The sequence below is a fragment of the Myotis brandtii genome, unplaced genomic scaffold (assembly GCF_000412655.1).
Source record: "Myotis brandtii unplaced genomic scaffold, ASM41265v1 scaffold63, whole genome shotgun sequence".
In the NCBI taxonomy this organism is placed as follows: Eukaryota; Metazoa; Chordata; class Mammalia; order Chiroptera; family Vespertilionidae; genus Myotis; species Myotis brandtii.
Window position 1 is genome coordinate 1,467,433 of NW_005370411.1, and position 24,206 is coordinate 1,491,638.

A 24,206-nucleotide genomic window follows, 5' to 3' on the forward strand; every position below is an offset into this window, starting at 1 on the left:
TAGATCAGTGACTGAAGTATTTATGTGAGGTGGAGACAAGTAGATTTTCTTACTGTTCTTTTTTAAACTGCAATTCATTCCCACTCTTTTTCTATCCTGCAGCTTTGTCTCCCTTCCAACTAATTGCTTTAATAGTCTAAAATGGCAAATTTCACCAAAATATATTTGTAAAGTATATCATGGCTAGAAAAGTCTGGAAGGAAGCCATATAAATGTTTCTTTACTGAGAGTAAACTGTTCATTGTTGCTAGGCTACTATAAAGCACCCTTCCGTCGCTAGTGTTTACTACCTTTGACCATCTAGAATTATGCAAATCTTGCAAAAGACTATTTCTTGAGTAGACAACATGAAGAAGCTAGAACTTAGTGAAAAATTTTTCAATCAACTGGAGAAAAAAAATTGATCCTCTATTAAAGACAGTTGAGGGCTTAAGCGTTCTTATTTTTGTTTATTTTTTCATTTTTTTAGCCATTGTCATGCATGTTCCATTATGCTGTTTCCTTCTGTGTTGTGGCGGACTTGAATGCCTCCTAGCTTTTTCCCTTTTAAAGTGCACCACCCAAACATTGTTTGTACAACACAATGCAGAGGAAGCTTGTTTGTGTGAGACACTTAGTTCTATGCTCTGTTCCTGCCCCTCAGACCCCAAGGGAAGTGAGTATGGCACAGTTCTGTTCCTAGAACTCTATTATTCACAGCAAACAGAAGAGCCTTGAAGATTGACAGGTGACTGTTCTGGGCATTTCTGGCTGTTTTTGAAATGAAACTTTAGAAGGAAATAAATTTTTATACTTTAAAGAATGTTTTAGGTAATGGCTTTTTACTGTATTGCATTTTAGAACTAACTTTCTGAAAATAAAATGTATCAATTTGCTTGCTTTTACATAGGGAGAATTATTAATAATGATTAATAAGAGAACTCAGTTTGGAGAAAGGTTAAAAAATTAGAAAATTACAGTTTTAAAATTGCAAAATTGATTGTGATAAAAAATACAATTGTTCAGTCCAGTAAGTGTCACCTCTGATTGTTAACTGCATTTACCTATTTTATTAAAGCATAGTCATCATTTGAATTTCACGATGACCTAGATGAGAATTTTGCTGCTGAAACTTAAATCGTAGAATCAAACACCCACGCCTACTGAGATAGACTGTGTGTTCAGAAAGAAGCACATCTGTACTTTCAGGAAGGGAAAAATAATTGTGGTTTTGATTCCCTAAGAAAAGTTGAGGTCATTTTTTACTTAGAACTTGACTATTTAAAGATTTTCATAAGTAAGAGTACAGAGGATTATCTCTAATTTCAGTGGGGGAAACATTTACAAAGCATAGAGAGGCCAGAGAGGGAGTGAAGAGAGCATGGAGACCAGTATGACTGAAGAGTTATGGAGATTAGTATAGATTGCTAGGTTGGTACCGTATTATAGAAAGGAAAACCAATATAAATTTGATGTGCTTGGGTCTTGAGCCAAGGAGTGTCATGAGGAAAGTGGTGTTCTAACAAGCCCAGCTGTATAAAGAGTGGCTGGTACTTGACTGGTGGTATAGGCCCATAATCGAAGTCTTGGCCTTGATGAAGGACTTTGACTGTGGGAATAGATAAGAGATAAACACAAGTGAAATTTTAAGGAAGGTCTGACAGGACAGGGTGACAGTGGATGTGTGCTGGAATGTAGGTCAAATTTCATAATGCCTTTCTTCTTCAAGTCAACTTGTACTAAAGAAAATAAAATGCCACAGGTAGAAAAACAGATTTCCTTTACCCTCATCTCTCTAATTCCTACCTCTTTTGTCAATGTAAATTAGATAACACACTGAAGGTGTAGTACCTCTCTGCTATTTATTTTTTAATGTTGCTCATGAGATCAGCTTTTACTTAACCTTTCCTCCCTGTGGCTCTGTTGTGCTTCTAAGAAGGAAGGCTTACAGGTGTTTGGCACTCAGATAGTTTGGTAACTCTGAGCATTGCTTCATGGAACAAAACTTCTAAAAACAAAGCAGAAAATATTGGAGTAATACTTTTTCAATCACTAATATTTATAATTTTCATCATATCAGCATAACTTCTTATAAAAATGTACTGGTTGGCAGATAGGAGGGGGTTGGGAAGATGGGTGAAAAAGTGAAGGGATTGGGGAGGACAAATTGGCAGTTACAGAATAGTCATGGGGATGTAAAGTACAACATAGGGAATATAATAAAAAATATTGTAATAACTATTTATGGTGCCAGGTGGCTTCTAGACTTATTGGGGGGATCACTTCATAAATTATATAAATGTCTAACCACTATGCTATACACTGAAACTAATATAAAATAATATTGAATGTAAACTGTAATTGAAAAATGTAAAAAAAAATTTTTTTTTCAAGACGAAAAATTTATTTTAAAAAACTGGTATGGGGAAACAGTATTTCTTTTATGTTGCCCTGTGAAGAAATTTAACTGAGAAATGAGAATAGTTGTAACTGCATGTCCAGGGTGCTGGAACACTGGACTGTGTGTTTCTTAGATGATTTCAAAACCAATTTTTTTTCCAGGATTGCAGTATTCCAGAGATAGAACTTTGCCTGCAGTCTGACCCACCGTGTTGTCCTGTCTGCATACAGCGAGCGGTCCCTAACTTAGAAGAGCTGGATATCCCCAAATATGTGTCCTTCACTGTGAAGTCGGGAGTGTACGTATCCGTTTCTCTTTATTTCAGTGAGTGATGGCCACCAAGTTAACTTTTTGTTTCATATTTCAGTAAGTGACAGACATATTTCTGAAGTGTAAGTTCATTTCCTTTGTGCCCCTGGATACCTAAGAAAGACTGCTGCAGGGACGAAACAGATTCTCTCTCATTGGCTCCTATTAAGTCTTTGCTGTATGGCTCACAGGAGCATATACGGTCTCACACACCATTCTCGATCAATCGATGCATCCATCTCTTTTTCTCCACCAAATTTTAGGACTTAGAAATAAAAGTGTGTCCCTGGCCTAAAATTCTGCAGCCTGAACTATTTCTGGAGCGTCTCAGTGCTAGTAGTTGCTGAGTGCCTCTGCAGTGCCAGGGACATGGTGCCTTTTTGTTTATTACTCCTCTATGCCTTCAAGGCAGGTGGAGCTGTGCTCATGTAATAAATAAGGCAATTAAGGGGTTGGGCTCAGGCTAGGCGTCTCTGATTCCAAAGGGATCTTCAGGAGTATGGGTCTCAGTTTAGTCTTAATTCAAAGATGCTGTGATGCCTGGTTCAACATGGATCTCTCTTGTTTCATTCACTGTTTGCATCTGCTTTGACGATGGTGCTGTAGAATTTTGGGGTCATTGTAGGACGTCTTTCTTCATCTTCCCCAACCATGGATTAGAACTCTTGGGCAGACCCAGGAATTAACCCTATCCATGAGCAATATCTGTAATTATCAAATTTAGGTGGAAGCTAGATGAGTCTTTGGGGAATCTTATTCACATACTGCTCCTAAGGCAGCCAGTAGAACTGATAACTGATTCTAAAAATGTAGGTCAAAGTTGTAAGATGCCTAGTGGAATCCCTACCTCTGATTGCTCCAGTTTTCAAAAGAATGGAACATGGTGGTATGGAATTGATACTTCACTTATATTCTGCTTGACTTGAAGTATTGGAAATTTTTAATGCTTGGAAAACATATGATAGACTTATTACAGGATTGGTAATGTTTGAATGTAAGTACTTAATAGCATGTTAACTTGTTTCTTGTTGGCACAGTCACTTTGAGTGAGTTTATTAGCATAATTCCATGATGGATTTTTGTTTTGTTTTTACATAGCCCTTTTAACTTTTAACTTTTACAGAACCAGACTAAGGTATTCCTGTTATACTTTAACCAGTCATTCCTTTCTTTCTAGTTGGCTTGCCTACCCAGATATTAATTTTAAGGGGCAAGCTACAATTTTGGAGGAAGGTCATGGACTCTTTGAGATTTCTGCAGCAGAAATGAAATCATTGCATCCACTTCAAATGGTAAGCAAATGTAAAAGGAAACATTTTTCCAAATACCCATGAATCCAAAATTAAATAGCTCTGATGATTGCTCATGCATGTCAGTCCTGAGAAATGAATGTGAATACTACTGAACTAACAAACTATGAATTCATTGTTTTTCTGTTTCTTTATATTGTAGAAAATTCCATGTGAGAAATTTTAATTTTTTCCCCAGAAGAAAAATGTCTAATTTATTTTGTGCTAAGTTTATAACAGTGCATGCAATTTCCTTATAAATGTTCTGTGAAATTTTTGGCTATTTAATAGTTTTGAATTTTCTTTTTTATGCTTATTATAAATTACTCATAAATTATACTCTTCAATTGTAGTAATGCATGCTAAGCTCAGCATTAGTAGTAAATGGGCAGTCTGTCAGTGGTGGCTTTCTTAAAGATAAGTACCTTCAGTGTTTATTTTCTTGCAAACATTTTTATTTGAAGTGCAAAGTGTTAATTAAATGTTACCTGTGTGATAAAGGCATATTTGGTGGTTTTGTGCCTTTTTTAAAAATTAAGAACAAAGAAATTTTAAGAAATATTATAATGTGGGACAGCATTAGAAACAAGTAGATTATAGAATTAGTTTTTTGTGAAAAGAAAGGTACTTTTTATGCTCTACAACAAGCATTTCAAACTCAGAGGCTAACACAGGCCAAATAAACAAGGCATGTGGCCCGTAGGCCAAGAGTTTGACATGCTTGCTCTACAACCTTGAAGCCAAAAAGACATTAAATATGATAAAAAGTAGTGACAGAACATGGAAGAGGAAGTGCTCTCTCTAATTTAAAAGCCCAAGCAATTGTAGAGAAGACTTTTAGTAATAAGTGCTTTAGAAATCTCTTCTGCCAAATGAGGTTTTTAAATCTAACAATTCCACTCTTATTTTTGGACTTGGGATTAAATCTTTAATTACTTGTGTGTGCTTAGGACTAAAGTTCTGTTTTCTTCCTTGTTGTTGTTGTAATCTGGAAAGTATAATATATATGTTTTTTTAATCTCAGAGAGGAAGGGAGAGAGAGAGAGAGAAACGTCAATGATGAGAGAGAATCACTGACTGGCTGCCTCCTGCACGCCCCACACTGGGGATTGAGCCCACAACCCAAGTATGTGCCCTGACTGGGAATCAAACCATGACATCCTGGTTCATAGGTCATTGCTCAACCACTGAGCCACACTGGCCAAGCTGGAAAGTATCTTTTAATATCTACTGCCCCATCTACATTGATGTAGAGAAGTCTGGCTTGATTTTAACTATTATAGAGTTCTGTTCTTAAAATTTTAAATTTACCACAGCTTAAATTTAACTGGTACATAATCTTCACTAATCAGATTTTTATATAGCCTATATATGTATGTCACATAGTTACTTTCAAATGTTTTAAATGTTTATATATTTAACATTAAAATTTCTTATTATCTTAAGGGTGGACTAAAAGTGGAAATGCCCATGAACTTAAAGGTAAGTTTGGAACAGGCTGTTGTAGTAGGCTAAAAAAGATTGAGTATTAATTTTTTGTGTAATTTGAACTGTTAAAATTGAAAACAGTTACCTGAATATATGTTATCAATGCCCAGCTTGTGAATGTTGGGGTGGGGGGAAGTGACTGCACGAAAGCCCAGGTCTGTATTGAACACCCAGTCAAACCCAATAAGCACCTACTGACAGGTGAAAAGGTGGTAAGTTTGATTTTTGTTTGGGGTGGGGTATAGGTCGCAGCTAGATATTCAGGTGGAGATACCTAGCAGGCATTGGGGGTGATGCTCAAGGAGATCCAGGATGGTTAGAAGGTGTAGATAGCTCTGTCAGGTAGACGGCAGTTTTTAAATCATGAGTATTTAAGGGGAAGGATAGAGGTGATGAAAACTAGAGTGGTAGCGGTGCCATGATTAAGCACATTTTGGGAAAGAAAGGAAGAAATAGAATTATAAAATGTGTCTAAGGAGAGGTCAGAAGATAAAAGTGCAGTGAGAAAAGCTGACAACAGGCCTCTGTGTAATGAGGGCACGGCACCTCCAGGGGCAGGGGTGGGCAGCGATTGATCCATTCTCCTTTCCTCCAAACAGACACACAGCATCCAAACCTCCCATTTGGGGGCTTCCTAATTTGTGGAATTGACTACCATTCTCTCTAGATGGAGTCTTTTGGAACTCAATATCTGAGTGTGTCTAATACATTTTGGCTGTATGATGGAATCACACATATCTGAGTTTAAAAAAAAATACTTATGCCTGGGTTCCACTCACAAAGGTACTGGCTTGGTCCTGGGTGTGGTCATATTTTGCAGAGCTTCCCCAGTGATTCTAACTTATAACCAAAGTTTCAAACCGGGGACCTAGTAGATACAGAATTAGCTGGGACACGCCCTGAGTAGCTCCTGTCTCAGTCTCCTTGCTTGCTGAATCAGAACTTAGGTGCAGCAGGCTGGGTCTGCCTTGGACATTGCAGTCAGACAGGTTGTAGAGGTGTATGAATGGAATGGCTGTCATAGACAGCCACAGTTTTCAAGGGGCTAGAGGTCAGTTATGGCTTACTCATCAAAGGATTATCGCTTCTTTCTTATTTTGGTTGTGTTCGGCATATGTATTAAACCCAAATAAAACTTAATTTCTTCCAATACAGCACCTGGTGAAGAATTAACAGGTAGAAAACTGCAGGAGCAGTGCTACATATTTACTTCAGTCTGTATAATTTTATCAGTTTTTTAAAAAAGAGCTCTGCATAACCCATAGACAGGACAATAGGGTGATAAAGGCTTTGAGGGGAGGAGAGGGCAAAGGGGAATACAAAGGGGACATATGTAATACTTTCAGCAATAAAGATTTATGAAAAAGAAAGTAATAATAAGAGCTGTCACTTGCTGGTTCGCTGTGTTTGAGCATGGGATCTTACTTGCCAAGGCCATGTGTTGCCAGTTGTGCACAGATGGTGCCATTAGCCACAAATAGGACCGAGTGCTAGTATGTGGGTAGACTAGCGCTGTTATCACTTCCACATACTAAGAGCAGCGCATACTTGAGAATAAAGAGCATCAAAATGGTGGAAAAAAGATACTTGTACTAATCCAAATTTGAAGTAAATGAAATGCTGCAAATTTATTTCCTTCTACACTTAACTCCTCCCCCCTAATTTAAATCAACCATGGAGTAAAAATACTATAACTTTTTCAATCATTTTTTATTTTTAGGAAGTTTTCTACTTAGACTCAAGAATTTACCTGTCTCTTTCTTCTTGTTAAATAGTAACGACCATAGAAGCAGCGTTATAAGAAACAGCATATGTTTTCTCTAATCCATAGATAATTTATTATTATGCCCTGGAACCTCAAGAGAGCTTTTATTTCTTACAGGGGACATTCCATAAGTATAAGGAAGGTTTGTATTAAATTCTAACCACAGGGATAAACTTAGAAAGATAATCCAAGAACCAGTTATGAGAGGGTCATAGGATTTGGATAACCAGAACAATGTGATCAGACTTGAGTATATTAATATAAGAGAAGTATACCATTAAGAGATTTTATCATTGTGATGCTAAAGACTCAATTATGCCTTGTGACTGTCAGACACTGTGCTCTAGTGTAAGTATATATTAATGAAAAAACAGACCATGATCCTTATTCATGGTGTTTTTCTTTAATGTGTATCTATTCTAAAATAAGAGCATGTTAAGTACTTTCCTTTCATATTTTTCAGGTTATTATTTATGAAAAACCTCACTTCCATGGAAAGGCCAAAGAGTTTAGTGAACATATAGATTCTGTCCCTAATTTTTTAAAAAATGATGAGGAATTTCATGGAATTGGATCTATTCGTGTCATCGGTGGAGTGTGAGTGTCATATTTTCAATAGTTGATTTAGTCTACTTATGAAGGTCAGTACAGAAAATGTGCTAAGCAGAGCAAAAACCACCTGCCTTAGACTGAAGATATAAATTCCTTTGATAATATGGGAAATAAAAAATATTAGCTACTAGTAGCCTCCTGTGAATGCTTGGCATTACAGATTTTGAGGTAGATTAAATAGAAAATAGTTTCCAAAACTTCAGCACTTAGTATTACTAATCACAATACAGAAATAAGAATTGCAAATAAAATTATTTTCTTAAAGATTATGAACATGGATGAGAGCCCTAGTTTTTTTGTTTGTTTTAAATATTTTTATTGATATATTTTTATTGATTTCAGAGAGGAAGGGAAAGGGAGAGAAAGATTGAAACATCAATGATGAGAGAGAATCATTGATTGGCTGCCTCCTGCACGCCCCATACTGGGAATTGAGCCCACAACTGGGCATGTGCCCTGACTGGGAATCAAACCGTGACCTCCTGGTTCATAGGTCGACGCTCAACCACTGAGCCACACTGGCCAGGCTTAAAGTATTTTTGTGAATATTCTGTCCTATAGCATCCTTACACACTCTGATTTTATAGGGTCAACACAACACAAAATAAAAAAATCTCTTCTGTTGCTCTTAGTTGACTCTGTGCTGAGGACATTGATAGTGAGCCCTCCCCCATTAAAGAAGTAGCCTGGTTGTCTGTTTCAAAGTAAGGCATTTTGATATCGTTAACCTGTGGCCCTGAACTGCATTGGAAGCCCCCAAAGAACTCCTAAGTATAAACCCATTGTAGCCATCATTGTGCTAACTCAGTCTCAATCAGCAGTTACTGGGGCAGGAGCCCCAGGAAATCTGTGGCCCGACTTCTGTATTTGTATCCTGGCAGGTAAAACCAGGGAGAAGCAGCTTTCATAGCTTATTCACCATTGTCAACCCAGTACTGATCCCTCCAGATACTTTCTGTTAGTCTCTCTGTTGATATGTCAGTCTATTTGGAGTGTTGGTTTGTTTTAATTTAAGCCTTGGTACCTCTTGATACTTGTGCTAACATTGTATAACTTATTCAGGATACTCTAGCAAAAGATACTATTAAAATACTTTATTCATAGAAATTAAATGACTTATATAAGATCACTCAAGCATCTATATTTTAGAGACTTAGAATTTGCTATTTCCAGCAAAAAAAAATCAAGCGATGGCCATACCAACCATTTGGAATTATGAGAGACTATGCAATATGCTAGATAGGTGGGTCATATCCATAATTAGTCTGACATTTTGGTAATCATCTTCTTGTTTGTTTGTTTTGGTAAATATATTTTCATAAAAAATACATTTATTTTTTTTCTTTCTATTTTATTTTGTAATTATTTTTGAATTTTAAATTTTTATTAGGGGCTTGAAGAACAAATATGCCTTGGACAAACACATTTCTATTGTGTTGTATTTATTTGCGGTGTCCTCTGATTTGTGAACACACATGCTTCTTGTTAATCCTTTGCTAAATATTTTTGCCTTTTCTTCCCTCTGGGATCCAAATATTTTTCCCATGAACTAGATTGTGATTGTCATTGTTCTTTCCTATAATTATTTTATAAAAATCTCAAAATATCATGACTTACAATACAATGTACACACTATCATTTTTATATGGCAACTGCAGAGAAAAATGTGATGTCCCCATTGAGAGATAAACAGCCAACTTCATTATTTTTTCTGCGTTTCTACCATTTTTCACTTTTGTCAGCTGCTTATATGTGGTATAGGAGGTCTCTTCCTCATCTCTCTCCCATCTTGAGGGATCTGGGGAAAGTGAGGTTGATGTTTCTTAATTTTTCTCAGATAACATCTACATTTTAATATCTCAGATGGATATATACATTGAATCTTAATTAAATCTATTCAGAAAAACTGGGCAGAAGATTTTCAACTGTCATTATATGAAAATTTACTGATCTCTTCTTTAATAGTAAGGTCCTCTGTACCTTTTATTCTTTTTCCCATTCAAATGCATTAAAAGTTTGTTTTGAGTAGCCTCATTTATATAAAAGAAAGCTTAGAATTTGAAAGTTCTTATAAGATTTATTTTCACATAATAGCTTAAGAATGAAGTAATGCTAGTTTCGTACACATTACAAATAAAGATGTATAAGACGTGTTTATTCCCGCTCCTGTGCCCCTTCTCCTGCTGCGCGCACACCTGCAGCACAAAGTGAGGGAGGATCCATGATTGCTGAGCAGCTGCTGCAGCTTTGCACCCTGTGGGAACCTGTGGAACATTTTTATATCTTCACAACTGTAGTAGGGGTGGAGAAAGGAAACAAACAGTAGTCGCCTTACCAGGCTTCAGTTTGTCAAACTCCAGAATTCAGAAGTCCCCAACCCAGGAGCCCAAAATAGTCACCCTTGGCATGTGCCAGGGGAGCGGGTCCCACTCTGGTCGCACAGTGTGGCCGAAGGGAGGGTTTAAGCGCGTCAACACACACTGTGACCCATCTTTGCCCACACTGCGTTAGCTACGCCAGTTACTCCGTAAAATGCAAGTTTCATGGAGGAGCTTAATGCCTAATGGTGATTATCAGTGCTCTAGTGACAGTTGTAGATTAGAAGTCAAGAAGCCTGGGTCCCTGAAACGTACTGATAAAATGGAGGGAGCAGCACTTCCCACCATGAACACCTACAGAAGCCTCTGCATGCACGAAGGCCACCAACGCTAATACCAGCTCGGTCGCACTTCCCAGTTTCTCTTTGCTAAACCCCTGTGTGATGTGTTTTAGAGCTGAAGCCTGGTGAGAGGCTCCTTGATCTAAATCTAAATGCGTGTTTAATATAGTAATCATGCTGTCATTCCAGAGGGCTTCATCAGTACAACAGGAGTGACTATCTTTGCATCTCAGTGTGGGTTTGTAACTTGTCTCATTGCCTATTTGTGCTTTCCATTATTTTTTACTTGGTAAACTATTCTTCAACCATTTTGAGATGTGATATCAGGCCACACCACATGCATTAATGAGCACTGCTTTGTTGTAATTCTGCAACAGTTGACCTTTTGGTGGGAGAGACTGCAAACTATAAAAATTATTGATCCATGGAGCATATACCATTTGTCTTTGTAAATGGTAACAAAACAAATATGTTGCTTTTTAAAACACTGTGATGTGCAATGGGGTGCTTTATCATGATTTTTTTCCTTGCGTTTTTGACTAGTTTTACTAATGAATGGCTCAGTTGGTGTCCTCTGTATTTCTAGGTGGGTTGCCTATGAAAAAGAACATTTTAAAGGCCAACAATTCTTGCTTGAAGAAGGAGATTATGAAGACAGAAATGCTTATGGGGCATTGAGCGGCCCCATCTTGTCTTTCCGGTACTTACAAGCTGTGAGTTAGCTCCCAAATTCTTAATTTCTCTCTTTATTTTTCCGTAAAAATTGGACATGACCTCTGATACAACATAAGGTTTTAACATCTTTCTAAAACTTGAGGGCACTAAACTGAACTGCTTATGTGACGTACCTGTTTTTTGTTTGTTTGTTTTTTAATTGAATTTATTGGGGTGACATTGGTTAATAAAATTATAGGTACAGTTCTATAACACATCATCTGTATATTGTGTGTTCACCACCCCAAGTCAAGTCTCCTTCCATCACCATTTATCCCCCCTTTACCTTCTTCTACCTCCCCCCCTTGCCTGTTTTTCTAACTGCCATGATTATTTCAGAATACTTGTATTTACTTTTCACCTATTGATTCCACATTTTTGAGCACCTGCTTTGATAGCTGTATTGTGCCAGGTGCTGGAGATACAGTGGCCAGAGACTCAGCCCTGCCCTCACAGAGCAGGCAGTCTGATAGGGAAACGACGCTTACAGCGGTGTTTGATGTTGTTTGACGGTGATTGGCTTGAGCACAGAGTACTGCGGGTACTCAGAAAAAGGTCAGCTACTCCTGTTGGAAGTGAGAGGAAGTGAAGAGGACAGCTGAGCTGAAATTTCAAGTTCAGGAGTTACCAGGTGAAGAAATTCAGGACAGGGTGAAGGGGAAAGGTAGGTGCTGTTTCAGTAAGAGAGTAACATATATAAAGGCAAGGATGTAAGCCAGTGGTTCTCAGTTTGGGGTGATTTTACCCTCTAGGGGCCATTGGCAGTGTCTGGAGAAATTTAGCATTGTCGTGATTGGGGGCGGGGGCATGCTACTGACATTTAGTGGGTAAAAGCCAGGGATACTGCTGAACACCTACAATTCAAAGGGCAACCCCCCTCACCCCACCTCCCACCCCCAGCAAAGAAGGAATCTTCTGACCTAAAATGTTAATAGTGCTGAGGTTGAGAAACTGCCATATTAAGTAATGGGGGTGGAGGGGTAGGGAATGCATTAAGTCGGGGTATTAGGGAGAACTTTGGGAAGATGAGTCCAGAGGCAGATAATGCAGGGCCTCATATGCCATGTTGAAGAGTTCAGATTTTTTTTTCTTGACTTGATAATAAGCCACTGATGGATTTTAGACCTGGTGAGTATGATTAGATTAGTGGTTTAGAAAGATCTTTTTGGTGACTGTATTAAGAAATGGCATAGTGTAAAGGAAGTCTGGAGAAAAGGGGACCAGGACCTTGCAGGACTCCGGTGAAAGCTGATGAAGCTGTAGAGAAGAGGCAGTGAATGATAGAGTTCTGTAGGATACCAGGCCTTCTCAAATGTGGCTCATTTCTCTGACCAGCCCTGCAGACTCTAATATGCTCAGAGGGGCATGTTTTCTTATGATTGAGGCATTCCCACTGTAGTCTCTTTCCAAAATAATCTGTACCCATATGAACTCTAAACTCTGGCATAGTGAAAGCCCTCTTGGAAGGAACTGATAATGAAGCGAAGGGTGGTTGTGGGTCCACGTGGACTGAGCACAGGGAGAGCACAGAGGTTGTGTGCTCTGGCCCTTCTGGTCTGTGTGTCGGGGCCAGCAGCAGCTCTGCTGCAACCCCTCACCTGGCCAGACAGGAGGAGCCAGAATGGGAACGAAGCACAGGGAACAAGGGAGCTTTTTTTCTTTTTGTGTTGTGTTTATTTTTCCCATGAAACATCCTTGTCCATAAGAGCTGGAAACCAGTTCTACCTGACAGAAATACAGGGCAATCCACTGAAGGCTGGGCACTGAGTTTACTTGAGTGACAGGTAACTTTTGAGGTATTTAGTCCACAATATACAGTGACCAGTGGTTTTCTCTACCTAGCCACTCCTTACCTGAGCACTAAAAGGCAAGCAAGCCCTAACCGGTTTGGCTCAGTGGATAGAGCGTCGGCCTGCGGACTGGAGGGTTCCAGGTTCGATTCCGGTCAAGGGCATGTACCTTGGTTGTGGGCACATCCCCAGTGGGAGGTGTGCAGGAGGCAGCTGATCGATGTTTCTCTCTCATCGATGTTTCTAACTCTCTATCCTTCTCCCTTCCTCTCTGTAAAAAATCAATAAAATATATTTTAAAAAATAATAATAAAATAAAAGGCAAGCAAGACAAAACAAGATAGTCTTCAATCTTTTTTTTAAGGGTGTTGACCACACTCTTTGAGTAAACTGTGGGTCATGATTCGATGCATCTTCCACCTTGTATCAAAATTTTCTTTTCCCTCCTTATTTCAAAAAGAATTGAGTGGAAGCATTGCTGATCATAGAAATGTTTAGAAATGAATGTGATGGTATCTTCCAAAGATGACTGTGACTAAAGCAAGCTAACAAAAAAACAAACCTCATCTCACTAATTAAAATCTACCAATAGTAGAAAATATGAAAATATATGAATACTATAACTGTACAGGGTGGGACAAAAGTAGATTTACAGTTGTAGCCACTTTCGAGTGCAATAATTATTTTGTATTATTATTTACTTATTGCATTTGAAAGTAGATACAACTGTAAACCTACTTTTGCCCCACCCTGTAGAGCTACATAATTATGAAATATTTGATATAGAGAGTCTATGATAATCTATATTGGAAAAATTGGCATGTTAATTAGTGCTGCATACAAAATTTGCGGCATTTACAAAAATAAGTAAAAGTACCCTTTCAAGAAGATCTTCTATTCTCTTTAAATTAGATTTTTTTAAAGTTAAAAGGTAAGTTATTAAGTTATAGTTAAAGATGTTTTCATAATCCTCATTATAATATTCTAACATTTGTTAAGGACCTTACTTTCATGCTTATACTTAATCTTCACAAAGGCATACATACGTCCTCTCAGTCTTACAGATTGAGAAACTAAGGACCTGAGAGATACTGTGCCCGAGTGTAAAGCTGTGAGTTGAGGGCAAATCTGCCTACTCTGGAGCCTATCCTATATAATAAAGAGCTAATATGCAAATTGTCGTCACGCCCTCACGCCGTCACATCATAACGGCTCAGACACTCAACACCAGGGGGAGAGGAATGGGGACCAGCCAGGTACAAATGAGCTCACGAGAGAGGAATGGGGACTAGCCAGGCTGCAGCCCGAGAGAGGGACAAGCCGCCTGCCCCCGAGGGGTCCTGGATTGGAGAGGGTGCAGGCCAGGCTGAAGGACCCCCCCCCTCCTCCATGCATGAATTTTGTGCACCGGGCCTCTAGTGCCATATAATTCCTTTTCCTCTTTTACAAAATGGTTATACTAAAACAGCACTTAACAATGGAAAACTGGATCTCATTCAACCGAAGGTTTATTGGCACTTCATTTGTGGCTGTAAAGATATGTCATGTTGCAGACAATACACATACATATAATAAGTAATTATTTACATGAACTTGCAGACAGTTTACTTATAAACTTATGTCCACAAAATATTTTCAGATGAAATATATGAACAAATCTGTACATATTTAGAAAATTTAGAATTTAAATATGTTTATATTATGAAAATGCTTTTAAAAACTTGCTTATCAAGTTTTACTTAAAAATATTTTACATTCACTAGACACAGTATATAATGGGAGAATTCACTTTATTGAGGCATGCTTGACATGTAAAGAGTTGTGCATATTTCTTTTTAATTTTTTGTTTATTTTTTATCCTCACCTGAGGATATTTTTTTCATTGATTTTTAGAGAAAGTAGAAGGGAGGGGAGAGACAGAGAGAGAAACATCGATGTAAGAGAGACACATTGATTGGTTGCCTCCTGCACACGCCCAGACTAGGGCAGGGATTGAGCCTGCAACCTAGGTATGTACGCTTGACTGGAATCAAACCCATGACCTTTCAGTCCAAGGGCGGATGTCGAGTAACACTCCCTTTACGTTCTGCGTGGAGTAGGGTTCGGTACCTGAAAGAGGAGCCGCACAGCAAATGAGAGAAAAAGACACGAGATAATTTTGCAATATTGGGGAACCAGGCGGGCAAGTCCCAAAGGACTTCCACCCATGCTCAGGCTGCTCCAATCTTTTATTGATCTGGAGTAGCCCTTAGGGTAAGGAAGTTTCAATGACACACAGATCAGCAATTTCCAGGAGTAGACAAAAGTATCTGATTAACTCATCAGTAGATTTCCAAGTGTAGGCAGAGTAACTGATTAACAATAATCAACAAGGATCTACATAACTATCTAAGGAATTAAGGGAACTAAGGTGGGGATGCTTCAACTATTATTACCTAAATTAACTGAGTGGTTCCTAGATTAACTGGGTGGTGCACAGCCCTGACCTTTGCTAGGGCTTTCAATGGCTACTAGCTTTTGGGGGGGGGGGGGGTCTCTGTCTAAACTCAGCTAGTGAAGACAATGAATGGACTCCAGCAGGCGGATGCTCTAAACACTGATCCAAACCGGCTAGTGCAAGCTGTGCATATTTAATGAGTTTGGGGATAAATTACACCTGTGAAACCATCTACCACCATCAGAGCCATAGACATATTAATCATCTCTCCAAATTTTCTTCCATACCCTTTATTATTACTTTTTTATGTGTGACAATAAGGTCTACCCTCATTGAAAATTTTAAGTAATACAGTATTTAGATATAGGATTTAAAGCCTTTGTCACAGACCTACATAAGTAGGAGACTCTCAGATGTCTCTAACCTTAGAACAAGTGAAATGCTACATTTTCAGATCTAAGTTGAGGTGATATAAAATAAACAAGAGGACAGAAAACTGCATAATACAATGCAGTTTTCTAATGTCTTGGCTCCAGTATGCAGAACACTCTGGATTCTACTAAGGTCAAACCCTGGATGAGTTCCTTAGGGAGAATGTGATCTGTGTCCCAGCGTGCTTTGGAGAGTACAACCAGAAATGTGTTCCTAATTCCAAATGAGTCAGGCAGATGTGTTGACTTGGAGTTGAGTATTTTTTTAAAGGACAAGACCAGAAGGAATATAGCAGTAGACTTCAGGGATTAAGGAAGGAATTTTTATTTTTTGGCTTTCTCAACGAAGCTGTCTTGATAGACTTGTTTTCCACTAGCTTTTTTATTTGTTTTTGTTACGATTTTCAGACTTTGGGCCTCTTTTCAAATCTCTGAAGCCAGGTGGAATGCAGCGGAGTTCTTTCTCCTAAAGTAATGGGTATGCTCAGTCTCTACTGGTGTCCCATGTCACATCGTCCACGGGGCTTGTAGCACAAAGGTCTGGCACCCAGTCAGCTGAGGGATGTTATGGAAATTAAAAATAATCAAATTACTGATCTTTAAGGCTGTTTGGTCCTGCGGCAGCTGCTCATTCATTTTCTTAGCAGCAGGAGTACTGTACTGAGAAACTATTAAACTATCCCGATTTTTCAATGGATGTCAGTTTGAAAAAATAAAGTGGAATATAGAGTTGAGGTCATTCCATCATTATTTATTCTTCTCAAGCTGTAAAGCTCCATTTAAATCAGTATGACTTCTGACGTTATTTAATTGTGCCTAATAAAGTGGGATGGCAGTGACCTGGTAACCTCGTGGGGCTTACTCAGGATGTTGTAACTCTGAGGGCCTGTTGCAGTTACCTCCAGAACAAGACAGTTACAATTTTTTTGTTTTGGGGTGTGTTTTCTTTAAATATTTCATGCCATGCTTTGTACACATGACCCTGGAGGTTTAGCTCCAGATGATTGGAATTGGCTTAGAGTTAGAACTCTGCCTGGAAGGGGCACCATAGTGATGGCAGCTAGTCAACTAGATCAGATATTGTATATTTGGTAGGTTTCAGGAATAATGCAGAGAAGCTCAAAACTAGGAGAGTGGTTCAGAAGGGTACTTACAAAAGACAGAAAGCAAGAGCTATAGGCACCAAAAGCCAAAGCTGGAAAGAGGAGAGCAATGCTACTTGGGAGATTCCCATGGCCCTTGGTAGACAGAGCAGGAAGGACACACACTCAAGCCATGGGAGTAAATTTTTTAAAATATATTTTTATTGATTTCAGAGAAGAAGGGAGAGGGAGAGAGAGATAGAAACATCAATAGTGAGAATCATTGACCAGCTGCCTCTTATACGCCCCACACTGGGGATTGAGCCCACAACCCAGGCATGTGCCCTGACCAGGAATCAAATCATGACCTCCTAGTTCATAGGTCGAAGCTCAAGCACTGAACCACGCTGGCTGGACAGGGAGTAAATTTATTTGTGAATGCATACACTGTCAGCACTTGCACCTGGCACTTTTGACAGCAGATTCCTCCTCTGTTCGGCTCTGGGCTGCATTGTGGTCAAATGGCCTGTCCCTCCAGCCTGCTTCCCAGTTCACCCTCCTCCCTCACTGTGGTCACTCCCCCACAACCCACACAATTGATTTGTGCAAGTCATTGTTCAAGTAGAGCACATCACATAGTAACACAAGTTATTTTCATGAAAGGGCACAAACACATTAAGCATGCACATATCTCTATTTTTTGTCTTTGTCCCATTTGATTCCAACATAATATAATGAATGACATATGGTATATTTCAGTTTATCCCTGCACCCCCCTTCCTGAAACCCTAACCCAGAGTAGAGTAGGTAATAGAAACAGAGGTGGAGCATTCCAGAGTGACCAGAGAGAGGGAGGGAAGGAGGGATGGAAGAAAGGAGGGAAGGAGTGAGGGAGGAAAGGAGGGGAGAGAGCCATAAAATTGAGAGCTGATAAAAGACCTTCCCATTTTGTTTGGGCCTGACTTGGTAGGTGGCTGTTGATACTGGTTCCCAACTGCCTCGAGCTAGTTACGCATTCTCAGGTTGCAAGAGACAAAGCCATGTTCATGCTGGAAGTGTATGCTGTCAGTACAGCCAGGTTTGTTGATGTGGCACCCGGGCTGTACACTTCATCCTTCAGTTGTGAGGCTTATTCAGTGGACTTTAAGGCAAATCACTTACAGGCTATTAAAGCCTTGATTTCCTCATCTGTGTGTGTGTGTATAATATTGATATAATGTATTAATATGTTATATCAATCTTCTATATATACTAGTGACCCAGCGCGCAAAATCGCGTGAGACCCAGACCTGCAGGAAATAGTGTGAAACCCGGGACCCCAGACCCCGCCACGCCACGGGGCAGGCGGCTTGTCCCTCTCCTGGGCCGCAAGGACCCCAGACCCCGCCACGCCACGGGGCAAGCGGCTTGTCCCTCTCCTGGGCCGCAGGTGCAGGTGCAGCCATTGGCACCTGGGATCGCGGGGCGGGTACTTGTCCCTCTCCCGGGCCGCAGCCTGGTTGGTCCCCATTTCTCTCTCGTGAGCTCATTTGTGCCTGGCTGGTCCCCATTCCTCTCTCCTCAGTGTTGAGTGTCTGAGCCGTTATGGCGTGACAGCGTGAGGGTGTGATGACCATTTGCATATTAGCTCTTTATTATATAGGATAAAAGGATAATATGCACATGTCCCCTCAGGAGTTCGAATGGAGACCGAGAGTTCAGTCGTTTACTATGACGTGCGCTGACCACCACGGGGAGGCACAGAATGAAGGAAGGCCCTGGCCAGCAACTGTGGAAGGGAGGCCCCGGCTGGCAGCCAGAAGGCCCTGACTGGCCCTGATCGCTGGCCAGGCCTAGGGACTCTACCTGTGCACAGATTTCATGCACCAGGCCTCTAGTTTTTATATATTACTTAGTATAATTATATATCACTCCGTTTCTTAGTTGTACAATGGGGATGAAAGTAATATAATCTCATTTGATTGTTCATTTGAAAATAATGCACATCAAACTCCTGGCCAGTAATAAGTGTAGAATATATTTCACTGTTAGCTTGTTAAAAACTCTTCATAATTATATTTATTCCATCAAGTGGTAGATGAATAAAAGTTTATCTTGATGCATCTTTTGGACATTTACATTGTCTACAGCTCTTCACTATTACAAACAATGCATCTTTGCATATAAATTGCCTACTGTTTAGTTTCTTTAAAAAGCTCAACTTAAAAAAGGCGGGAATTAATTTCAGGCTCAAAGAGTGTGAACAATATCAATCTTTTAAATATATTCTATATTATTTTCTAAAATAGCTGTCCAATGTATGTTTCCACCAGGAGTGTTCCCTGACAAAACTGGGTTTTAAGATCCTTCTTATCTTAATTTAAAAAGTGAAAATTGTGTCAATTGTTTTATTTTGAATTTATTTTTATTAGTGAAATTCAAAATAAAACAATTGACATAATTTTCTTATTTGTTTTTAATTTTTTGTGAAATGTCTGTGTTATTTGCTGACTTATCAATTTGGGTCTTAGAGTTTTTCTGATAATTTTGTTTCAAACATGTCTGATTAAAACTTTTTACAATTTTCTTTCAGTTTATTTTTTTATTTTTTATTTTTTTAAATATATTTTATTGATTTTTCACAGAGAGGAAGGGGAAGGGATAGAGAGTTAGAAACATCGGTGAGAGAGAAACATGGATCAGCTGCCTCCTGCACGAAGGTACATGCCCTTGACTGGAATCAAACCTGGGACCCTTTAGTCTGCAGGCTGACACTCTATCCACTGAGCCAAACCGGTTAGAGCATTTTCTCTCAATTTAATTTTTTAATAATTTTTTCTTTTGTCAAGCACTTTATTTTCCCCATTTCATTTAAGCACATCAAATCCACCCCCCTTGTTGCCCATTTTGTTTCATGCAGCTTTTCATCTTTAGGCATAAGTGAGACTTTAGTTTCCTTTACAAGTAGTGTTGCATATGGTAGCCTGTAAGTCCTAGCAATTTACCAACTGTTGACTAATTTCAACTTATATAAAAATGGTATGTTTTCCTGATTAAAGTAAAAATTGAGGCTTAGTTTTTAAAACTATTTAGGAATAGTGACTATTACAATTGTTCCCAATACCATTTAAAATTCTTTCTGGAGCTGTTTGTGAAAATTATCCCACAAGTATGTGAAAATTGTGCAAAGATTTAGCAAGCCATAAAACAAAATTCATGCATTTTCTAAACTTTTCTCTTCCTCCTCTTAGAATTTTATAGAGTCTTCCATCACACTGTTTGAATCTGACCTGGAAAGTGGGAAGTTTATTGACATTAAAAATCAGGAAATTTCTGACTTAGAAGAAATGGGCTTTGGCACTGAAACAAGATCCATTCATGTTAAAAGTGGAGTGTAAGTTGTCTCCTCCCTTGAGAACCTTTAAATGTTCTCTGCTGTTTAAAATTGTTGGTTGCTCAATTCTACATCACCTCTGTTCTTTTTCCTTTCCCCCCTACTAGGTGGGTTGCCTACCAGCAGAAGTTTTTCTGTGGAGAACAGTACATTTTAGAGAAAGGGAAATACAAATGCTTTTTTGACTGGGGAGGATCAAATAACATAATCATGTCAATACGACCTATCCAACTGGTGAGTTAAAAGTATGGACATAGCTAATGCCAGGGGCATGGGATGGCATACAGCAGAATGTGTGGAACAAGCTTTTTCAAAGTGAAATTGTTGATCTATGTTGCATGTATGTGTAGAGAAAATGAAATAGCATAAGAATTTCTGTGGACTCCATAGAGATCTTGTGTGTGATATTAGCACATTGATGAAGTGGCTTTGTAATTTGATCAGTTCATTCACTGAGCAGCATTTATTTAGTGCCTCTGCTGTGCCAGACACTGTACTGATTCACTGGAGATAGATGGATAAGACTGCCCTGATGGGTCTCAGTCTCTGAGGAGATAGACATACAGACAATTAATTATAGAGTGATTAGTGAGAAAATGAAATGTGTAGGCGGTGGGAGGGGAGCAGGGGAAAGGAAGCACTCAGGACCTGGGAACTTGGGGACCGTGCCACAGAAGGGAATACACTGGGTGAAATCTGAAGGTACGTAGGGCAGAGAGGGCATTCCACAAAAAGCCTGGGTAATAACAAACACTACAGGGCAGTCTGGGTGCCCATGAGATAGTTTGGGAGACGGAATGGTGGGAAGTTCAGACGCTTTTGTTCTAATGGGTATTGGGGCACATTTTTTCTTCCAGCTACAGTATTACTCAAAGTGAATTAGTAATAAATACAAAATTACTGTAAGAGAATTCAGTAAGTTATTTGAGGGTCTTGGCCAATTCAAAAAATCTAGTAAATTGGCTAGACCAGCCTTGGGCAAACTACGGCCCGTGGGCCTGATCCGGCCCGTTTGAAATGAATAAAACTAAAAAAAAAAAAGACCGTACCCTTTGTAATGATGTTTACTTTGAATTTATATTAGTTCACACAAACACTCCATCCATGCTTTTGTTCCGGCCAGTTTAAGAACCCATTGTGGCCCTCAAGTCAAAAAGTTTGCCCACCCCTGGGCTAGACCTTCCTCCCCGCCAAGATATTTTCGGAACTTTTGAGAAGACTACTGATTATATGGTTACAATTGTTTTAATGTTTTATTTAATATGTTTTTCAGGAACCACTTGGGATAAATGAGCCTCCACATTTGGTATGTTTAAAAATAGCCTTACCTGGGGATTGTTAAATTGTTTACTAAAAGCATCTATTGCCCTTTCTCTCAAATCCTTGTTTCCTTCAGATAACGTGTGTGTGGCTGTGTGTCAGGGCGGCTGCGTTGTGCTTGGTACCTGCACGCAGAAGAGCCCATCTTTGTTGCTGGTGGTTCTGGCCTGGATGTGTCCCAGCTCCTGTTTTCTTCTGATAGGGATTCAACTCTAACCACTGTGGGGTCATTTTGAACATCTGCCACTCTGCTTCCCTGTTGCCCAGCCGTTCTTGAGTGTTTTATCCTTATTCAGCACATAGAGAAATAGCTAGCTGTCTTGACATGTTTATTATTCCTAATGTATTTCTAATACCAAAATCAGATAGGTCTTAAAAGCGCTATTAAAATTGCAACCTTACTTCTTTATTTCTAGTGGTAGTGGTTTGAAGGATTGGGCATTACTCTGGAGCCTAAGTTTTGTTTATTATCCATTGAGGGCTAGAAATTGTGCCCCCCCGCCCCGGTTTTTTTTTTTTTTTTTTACTTTTTTATTGAATTTATTGGGGTGACATTTGTTAATAAAACTATATAGATTTCAGGTATGCATTCCTATAATACATCATCTGTATATTGTATTGTGTGTTCACCACCCCAAGTCAAGTTTCCTTCCGTCACCATCTCCCCTTTACCCTCTGGTAATCACCATAGTGTTGTCTGTGTGAGTTTTTTGTGGTTTTTGCTTAATCCCTTTACCGACTTAAGCCAGTCAGAGAAAGACAAGTGCCATATGATTTCACTCATATGTGAAATCTAATGAACAAAATACACTAACAAAATAGAATTAGACTCATAGATAGAGGAAAGACTGGCAGCTGTCAGAGGGGAGGGGGCTGTGGGGCTGGATGAAAAGGTGGAACAGAAATTGTGCTCATTTAGTGCTTCTGATAACTCTGTGAGGTCAGGGTTAATCTCATTTATTGATGAGCAAACCGAGGTTTAGAATTTGTATCATTTCACACAATCACAAAATGGGCATTTTCTAGTATCTGACGCTACTTAGCCACATTTTCAGGATTTTACATCAAGAAAGACATTGCATGATATGAGCAGTACAACTATAGAAGGAAGAGAGATTGAGAGAGATAGCTTCTTCTGTCTCACTTTAAACAACAAATTTGGAACATTTTCTGTCAAAAAGCCAAATATATTGATTAATTTTAATTACTTGACATTTGCTAGCTTTACATAATGCTGAATCCTTCTCTTTGAGTGTATGTTTTTCATGTTCACATCACTGTTTATATATTTTAAATCAGCTTAGTTTATCCATTCACAGTGCTTTCAGGTTTCATTTTCTGATTAACTCAGGCCCATTGGGAACATTTCCTTTGTAAATACAGGGTGGGGTAAAAGTAGGTTTACAGTTGTGAGTTTGAGAAGCAGTTAATAAAGCTATTGTAATAATTACATGTCTTTTTCCAAAAGAACAGTTGTAAACCCACTTTTGTTCTACCCTGTATAATCGAGCTGTTGTATTTGGAGACACTTCCTGCCAAAATATTTATTTTGAATCTTTGTAAACTTCAGCTGTGGACTCTTAAAGGACTTTTTCACATGAATCAACATAAGTAGTTAAGGGGTTAAATAGGGATGATTCCTAACTGCACATTTCTGAGTCTTAAGTGCAGATAGAAGTCACATTCTTTTCAGGTCTGTTTCCCTCCTACGTCCCTGTCCTTTGTATGGACTTCCTTGTTTGGGGTGGATTGCTCAGAGGGTTTCTTCATAGTATTTCCAGTCCAACTTGAAGAGAAAAGGAAGCAGCAGAGAACGCCCAGTGGACTTGGCCCACTTCGTTTTTCTGGCTGTGGCTCAGCTATTGCCTTGTGAAATAAATGTTTCTGACAGGTGGATGGTAGCTGGATATTTGGTCACATGCAGACAAAGCCTCCTTAATTGACCCAGTATCAAAGGTCTTATTATTTCCACTGGACCAACGTTCCAGAACATTCTGGTAGTTTTTGGATTGGCTGACACGCTGGTTCCACACAGTGATTAGAAAGTATTTTTGTTCTTTACAAGTAGCTGTGATAGCCAGACTGACCATGCAGATGCTGTGTTCAGAGGAAGTCGTCGTTTTCTCTGTCTGTGGAATAAGTAGGAAGTTACATCTCAGACTTCAAGTCAGAGATGGAATTTTTTTTATGATAGTGATTTGAAAAGGAACCTCAAGCATCCTAAGAAAGGAAAAACCAGAAAATGTATGTGGATAAATATCAGTATACATCATGAGAGTTATGCTAATAAAAATGTTCTTGCTGATGTGTAAGCATGTCATGATGAGATGTCTTATTTAGAACATGGAACAACACCTCCTTGTATTGAGAAGATTGTTTTTGATTGAAGCTCAGTCACCAAGTCTAATTGCCACTCAAAATATAAAGGAGCATTATAGAGTTCTTCATATTCAGCAGGTGGCATTTTATTTTTATTTTTTCCCAAACAAAACAAAAAAGCAAACCATGTGGATTATGTTCCTAATGTCTTCATCACCCCGCACCTCCAGCAAGTCCA

At 39.0% G+C, this 24,206-nt stretch overlaps 1 protein-coding gene across 1 annotated transcript in view; it reads left to right on the top strand.

The window, feature by feature from the left end:
- CRYBG3 (beta-gamma crystallin domain containing 3) overlaps positions 1-24,206 on the top strand; it is a 134,311-nt gene that overhangs the window by 63,411 nt on the left and 46,694 nt on the right. Inside the window, exons 9-16 of the mRNA XM_005880202.2 lie at positions 2,542-2,678; positions 3,867-3,981; positions 5,425-5,460; positions 7,695-7,828; positions 11,089-11,215; positions 20,187-20,329; positions 20,437-20,563; positions 21,603-21,635. Coding sequence (XP_005880264.1) covers positions 2,542-2,678; positions 3,867-3,981; positions 5,425-5,460; positions 7,695-7,828; positions 11,089-11,215; positions 20,187-20,329; positions 20,437-20,563; positions 21,603-21,635 — 852 coding nt within the window. The remainder of the gene's footprint in view (positions 1-2,541; positions 2,679-3,866; positions 3,982-5,424; positions 5,461-7,694; positions 7,829-11,088; positions 11,216-20,186; positions 20,330-20,436; positions 20,564-21,602; positions 21,636-24,206) is intronic.